Below are 7,290 nucleotides of genomic sequence, written 5' to 3'. Positions count from 1 at the left end.
AAGTCAAGTTCATACCTGGCTGCACAGCCAAATTACAGATCAGCACAGGAGTCGGGGTTCCAAAGAGACCCAGCGGGGGAGGGGCGGAATATACACGTGGACTGTTCCTTTGACCCTTTAATGGTCGGCGTCGTCCAAAGACCACCAATCCGCCACCGATTCGTTAGTTAATGGCAGCCTTCTTCACCAATCGACTATCCGAGGTATGCCCCGCCCATCCAATCGCAGCGCCTAACTGGGTGGCCTAGCAGTTGCGCAGAGGCAAAGCGCTTCGGGGCGTTCCATTGGCTGGATCAAACCCAAGCGAGCCTCTGATTGGCTAGCGCAGCAGGAGGGTTGCAATTCAAACGCGGGCGGCGGCCCGCAGCCCCGCAGTTGCCCTTTCGTCTCTACACTCCTGTCTCGCTGCCTGTACCTCTGGGATGGCCTCGCAAAACCGCGACCCAGCTGCGGCCAGCGTTGCCGCCGTTCGAAAAGGAGCCGAGCCCTGCGGGGGCGCAGCCCGGGGCCCTGTGGGCAAGAGGTGAGTGGTGCAGAGTTCACCCCGGGGCTTTGGGACACAAAAGGGGCATCAGGAACGCAGGAAGTGGAAGGCTGACGGCGCTGCCAGGCAGCTCTCATAGGTTACCCTGCGAGCGCTGGGCTTAACACGCGGCCAAAGGCTCACCTGGGTCCTCCTGTAGATAATGAGCGTCCAAGCTGAACCTGCCTTTGAAGAAGGGGTAGTAGGGTGGGAAATCTTGTATCACCTCCACTGTATCCATGCCCTCCCCGAGTAACCCCGATTCTCTTTGCAGGTTACAGCAGGAACTGATGACCCTCATGGTGAGTGACTGTGTGTTCTAAGATCAATTCGCCTACCTTTCCATCCCCCACCCAATTATCAGTAGCCTTTTTTAATACTAATACATAGTATTAGTCTACTTGCTAATACTATGGATGTAATTTACTGTCTTACCGGAAGCCCTTTGAACGTCCACTTGAGCACGGCAACTGCCTACCAAGTCATAGGCTCATCCTGGCTTGCCTTTTGGCCCCAGCTGTAACCTTGCCCATCGCCACCCTTGGAATTGCTGGTCCCATTACTTTAGAATTCTCTCCTCGTTGTCCTTTGCTACAATGCCCCTAAGTGGCAATCTTCAGTTTTAGCGGCATTTAAATTCCCGGTGAAAAACAGAAGAGGCAAAATTCGGAAGCACAGGAGGTGCTTCTGTGCCCCCTTCCTTCTAGCCTGGGATCTAGCCTGGATTGGCTCTAGTTGCTTTATTTAGAGGCAGAGTATGTTGGGGGCAGGACGGGCGCTCACCCAGGGACCCCTTCTGATGTCCCGGAAATCGTTCGCTGGAATCCAGCATTTGGGTGTTGTTTCCTTCCTCAGATGTCTGGTGACAAAGGAATTTCCGCCTTCCCTGAATCAGACAACCTGTTCAAATGGGTAGGGACCATCCACGGAGCAGTCGGCACCGTAAGTGGGCGACACTTTACTGAGTATGGTGAACTTTGCTGAAGAAGCGCTAGGTCAGCTTCAGTCCCCTGTGCCCGTGTTCTTTCCGTTGGAGGGAAAGGGACTCTTTGGGCAGTCAGTGCTATCTGTAGACCATGATCAAGTGGGGTGGAGGGCACAAACAGCTTCCCATTACAGCAGATCTGGTTTTAAGTCAGAAATTTGATCTAAATTTTCATTTTAGTAACTGAGATAGTAGTCAGACCACTCTTGTAGCCCCCGGGGTGCCAGGTCACAATCTTTGGACCAGAAGGTCACTGATAGCACAGGAAGAATGCACCATTGGCCTTTTTTTAAAAGATTTATTATATAAGTACACTGTAGATGTCTTCAGACACACCAGAAGAGGGCATCATCTCATTACAGATGGTTGTGAGCCACCATGTGGTTGCTGGGAATTGAACTCAGGACCTCTGGAAGAGCAGTCAGTGCTCTTAACCTGTGAGCCACCTCTAGCCCACCATTGGCCAATTTAATTATAGTTTGTTAGTCAGACGCAGACACACTTGTAAGTTCCTCGCTGTATGGCCCTTGGTGCTTGGATGGAATGTGGGGATGCTGGGATAGTACAGGGCAGTGCACAAGGTGAAGGGAACTTACTCTGCCCTTCTCTCCCCAAATGTCAGGTATATGAAGACCTGAGGTATAAACTCTCCCTAGAGTTCCCCAGTGGCTACCCTTACAACGCACCCACAGTGAAGTTCCTCACACCCTGCTACCACCCCAACGTGGACACCCAGGGCAACATCTGCCTGGACATCCTCAAGGATAAGTGGTCTGCACTATATGATGTCAGGACCATCTTGCTCTCTATCCAGAGCCTGCTAGGAGGTAACTTCTGAGACCACCCATTCCTACACACCCTGGGCATTTGCCAGGGATCCTCTGAATGTGCCTCTTTATCCCTCTGACTGTTGTGACTCCATCCACAGAACCCAACATCGATAGCCCTTTGAACACACATGCGGCAGAGCTCTGGAAAAACCCCACAGGTAGGTAGGACCTTGTCCAGTTCAGAGTGATCCTTGCCAACATTCAAAGGGACCCTGGGGGCTGAGTTGGCTTCTTCTGTGCTCACAAAGATGAAAGGGTCTGTGGGTAGGATATATCTCCTGTTCCTTTCCTGGACTCTAGAAACCAGTCTGTCGGGGAGCCAACCAGATGGCAACACGGGGGTATCTGCTAGACAGGGAGAATGGGCCTTGCCAGCCTCCCCCATCCATCACTCACCCGAGCTCCAAATGTTCTCTTCTAGCATTTAAGAAGTACCTGCAAGAAACCTATTCAAAGCAGGTCTCCAGCCAAGAGCCCTGAGTCAGCTGTCCAGCTCTCTTTGTGTTGTCTTCCTTCTGAGATCGTCCATCTGTCCTTCCTTGATTTCTGAGCTGTACTGTTATTTTTTTTTTGTTCTTTAAATTAAGTCTGCTTGAACCTTTACAATGTATATTAAATAAATACTTGCTTGTTTTTGCATAAATTGCTGCCTCAAAGTTACCCGGAGGATTGGGGGTGGGGAGCCTGCTAGCTTACAATCTGGGTTCTGGCCTGTTGTCTACAGGGTTGGAAGCAGCTGATAGACAATGGGGTCACTAAGAAATGATCTTGTTTTTGTCACTTATTTGCCTGGAGGTATAGCTCCCTGGCAGAGAGGTGCCAGATTCAACCCCAGCACCAAAAGTCCACTTCTGAGGCGTTACAGCATGCACCATGAATACATGGTGACCATATGGAACAGTTTCAGGCGGGATGCAGATGAGGCTAAACCAGACCTTCAGTTCGAGTCTAGGATTGGAGTGCTAGACACCTGCTTTCTAACAGGTTAAAGATCTGGGGAATGGAGGACCTGACTCAGGTTGCCCAAACTCGGAAGAAAGATTGAGCTCTAGACCCAGGGGGGTAATTTTATCTCCTGCTCCATCTCTACACGGTGCTTTGGGCCCTGCCCAAGTTGTCAGCTCTTCTAGCAGTTGATTGTGCAGCCTTGTGGGAAGGGGGATGGGAGGCAGAGGACCCGGTCTTTGTTAACTAGTTGTCTTAGGGTTAACATACTGCTCTGAACAGACACCATGACCAAGGCAAGTCTTATAAATGACAACATTTAATTGGGGCTGGCTTAAAGGTTCAGTCCATTACTATCAAGGCAAGAGCATAGTAGTATCCAGGCAGGTATGGTGCAGGAGGAGCTGAGAGTTCTACAGCTTCATCCAAAGGAAGCCAGGAACAGACTGAGTATCTTCAGGAAGCTAGGAGGAGGGTCTCCAAGCCCATCCCCAGAGTGACACACTTCCTCCAACAAGGCCACACCTTCTAATAGTGCCACTACTGGGCCAAGCATATGCAAACCATCACACTAGTGTTAGCCCTGTTCTTCCCTAGGCTTCTAGCAGCCATGGGTGAAAAAAAATTTGAGTTCAGAAGTGAATTGTGCTCTTGGTTTTCTCTTGGGCATAGAGCTTTTTAAATATATATATATATATATATATATATATATATATATATGAAGCATTTATTTTTATTTTATATATACATTGGTGTTTTGGCTACATGTACCTCTAATTTAAGGGTGTTGGATCCCCCAGAACAGGAGTTCCAGACAGTTGTTAGCGGCCCTGTAGGTACTAGGAATTGAACCCAGGTCCTTTGGAAGAATTGCCAGTGTTCTTAACCTCTGAGCCATCTCTCTAGCCCCTCAGGCATAGAACTTTATAATCCATCTAAATGTGGACAAATTCACTTGGAATCTTGTTAAAATACAACTTCTGCTAGGAGGAGAGGCAGAAGAGCTGCATTTCTGGTGAGCCCCAGGTTACATTTGCTGTGGTCTAGTTAATGTACAAGTTGTTCAGCAAAGGCTGGGATCCTGCTTTCAGTAGAATATGCCTGTCATCCCAGCACTCCAGGAGATACAGGCAGAGAGTTCAAGATCATCTTTAACGTGATAGTTTGAGGCCAGCCTGAACTATACCCAATCTAGGGGAGGGGAAGTGAGCCAGATGCTGGTAGTGATTCATGTAATCCCAGCACTTGGAAGTAGAGTCGGGAGGCAGGCTAAAGGTTCAAGGCCCACGTGGTCTATATAGATTCTTAGTGTTAATATTATCAAGTTAAAGCTCTATCTCAAAGGTCTAAGTGCAACAGGGTGGAACAAGCCTGTAATTCTAGCAAAGGAAAAAGGGTGTGGCCCCCAAGCAGCACGGGCACTGCCCAGAATGATTAGAACAGGAATGCTCAGAAACTGGCACTAAATCCATTCCAGATGTGTGCTGAGATGGTTGTGTTTGTGTCTACCTTGGAAGGCTGGGACGTGGTCCTCTATGTGGTCAACTAACCTACCCAGTTTCAAGGACTCCTTAAAACACAAATAAGGACCTGGGTGGATAGATAGCATCTATCCTGATGATCTGAGCTCCATCAAGTCAGAACAACATTCTCTGACCTCCACATGTGCAGTGTAGCATGCATAAACACACACACCACATCACCAGTGCTTTATAAACTGAATGAAAATGTTTACCAGTGGACTTGCTGAAAGAGGGGAAACACTAGAGATGGACCAAAGGAGTGGTACTGTGGCACACACCTGTAATCCCACCATTCAGCAGGCTGAGGCAGGAGGATTGAAAGTTTGAACCCAGCCTTTTCTCTCTCTCTCTTTTTTTTTTTTTTTAATATTATTTATTTATAGGAGTACACTGTCTTCAGACACACCAGAAAAAGGCATCCGATCTTATTACAGATGGTTGTGAGCCACCATGTGGTTGCTGGGAATTGAACTCAGGACCTCTGGAAGAGCAGTCAGTGCTCTTAACCACTGAGCCATCTCTCCAGCCCAAGACCTTCTCTTAAATAAAAGTAAAAAGATTTGTAGGGACTCGGTCTCAGATGCTGCAGAACACTGGAGTGGGAAGAATGGAGGGTGTTTCATGGGGTGCAAAAACTCCAGGGAGGAGTGAAAGCTGCTAAGACAGCTTCCTCAGGGCCTTCAGCCATACCATAATGCATAGGTGTCTGGAAGAGTTCAGGGGCAAAATGCCTGTTACTGAGAATTTAAGTTCAGTCCTCAGGGCAGCAGGGAGGAGGGGGATGGGCAGCTCCTTAAGCTTCATCTTGAAGGCAACAGGCGCTAAAGAATCTTTGGACACAGCAGCAACATGGGACAGTTTTAGGAAGATCCTCTTGGCTGTAGCTTGGAGCAGGGGAGACATTACCTGTTATCAAGAACTAGGCAAGCAACAGCTTGAGTTATAAGGCAGAATGAGCAATGACACAGCACATAGTAGGCTTTTTGGTGATTTCTAGACCCCAGCACCAGTATGGGCTGAAGCCAGAAGCTGTGAAGTATGTGATGGAAGAAAGAGGAGGAAGAAGAGGAGCTTTCTAGTGCTTGCAGGCAAGCTGGTCTGCCTGAGTTCAATCCCAGGCCCCACAAAATGCAAAGGGAAAATGACTCCCAAAAGTTGTCCTCTAGCCTCTACATGTATGATATAACCAGCAAACACATGTAACATAAATGTGTTTTTCAAAAGGTTTTAATTTGAGGGGCTGGAGAGATAGCTCAGTGGTTAAGGGCACTTGTTGCTCTTGCAAGGGGACCTGGGTTCCCAATACTGATGTGATGGCTCACAGCCAGCTCTAAGATTTTCAGAGGATTCGATGCCATCCTCTGGCATCCTCTGGCACCTGGCATGCATGTAGTGCACAGACAAACATGCAGGTAAAAACATTTACACACATAAATAAATCTAAAAGAATTTTTAAAAAATGTTTATGTAGGGCCAAGAAGACAGGACAGGGATGGAGAGGGTGGGCTGTAGTCTGAACGAAGTAACAAAGTTCAAAGAGTTTCAAGATGGCAGACAGGGCGTGACGGGGCACAGCGTTAATCCCAGCACTCAGGAGGCAGAGGTTGAGGCCAGCCTGGTCTACATAGTAAGTTCCAGAAAGGAAATGTGACTCCGTGGCAGGGCATTTGCCTAGCATTCCTTTGTTCCATCTCCAGAGCCAAGTGCCCCAGCAGTTACTAAATGACAGTTACACACAAGTATTCTTGAACTCCTGTCCCCACTAAATATTCATTTACACATGATATCTTCATTTTACAGATGAGGAAACTGAGGCACAGAGAGGTTGAATTTATCATAGGCAATGAGGATTCAAACCCAAACAACCTGCCTCCTTCATTTAGGGAGGACAAGAATCTGCCAGGTTCATAAGGGGAAAGACATTCCAGGAGTAAGGAAAAAATACCTCCACCCTACCTCGGGATAGAATTTCACTTTAGCTAGGTCATGCCCTTGGCCCTCTGGAGCGCGATGAAAAGGGGCTGAAGGGAGGGAGATGGAGGACTGGGACAGGAATGATGCTCCCCTCCCCCTTTGATCCTGGGACGCTGCATCTTACTTGTGTGTAAATGCATCGATCTGAGATGGATGGACAGACTCTTTCTCCTTGGCAGGGGGTCCTGCAGCGGGTGAACGTACCATACCCAAGATCCAAGGTGGTTCCAGAAATGGTAGGGGGGAAAGAAGCGTTGCCTCTTCCCTGGTTCCAGCTTCCCTCTCCCTATCCGTCCCATATGCCCTCGTTTGATGGGCAGCCGGCTCACCCGCTCACCCTGGGACCTCCATCTTCCAGCACCAGGCACAAGAGCGGACCATTTGCCAAGAGTTGCCCACTGCCAGCGCCAGCTGCTGGTATCCGGCTGCAAACCTGCAGAGCAGGTCGAGCTTTACCCAGCACTCCACCACCCAAGCCTCCAGCTCGCGTGACCCTTCCTTCATTTCACA

General features: G+C 48.8%; 1 protein-coding gene across 3 annotated transcripts; it reads left to right on the top strand.

Annotated features, from left to right (window-relative positions):
- Nucleotides 1–422: 422 nt before the first annotated feature.
- UBE2C (ubiquitin conjugating enzyme E2 C) lies at nt 423–2,818 on the top strand (the record flags this gene model as incomplete). Of its 3 annotated transcripts, none has more annotated exons than XM_080924995.1 (6): nt 423–523; nt 798–825; nt 1,379–1,465; nt 2,131–2,335; nt 2,437–2,496; nt 2,760–2,818. In XM_080924995.1, the coding sequence occupies 6 exons, from the start codon at nt 423–425 to the stop codon at nt 2,816–2,818; spliced, it is 540 nt and encodes a 179-aa protein (XP_080781121.1). The 3 variants fall into 3 exon arrangements, with proteins under 3 accessions (XP_080781121.1, XP_080781120.1, XP_080781122.1); XM_080924994.1 differs by having other exon boundaries at nt 2,077–2,335; XM_080924996.1 differs by lacking the exon at nt 1,379–1,465.
- Between the last annotated feature and the right edge of the window lie 4,472 nt (nt 2,819–7,290).

Source organism: Micromys minutus (genome assembly GCF_963924665.1).
Source record: "Micromys minutus genome assembly, chromosome: 11".
Classification (NCBI taxonomy): Eukaryota; Metazoa; Chordata; class Mammalia; order Rodentia; family Muridae; genus Micromys; species Micromys minutus.
This window is presented reverse-complemented; position numbering and strand designations above follow the sequence as displayed.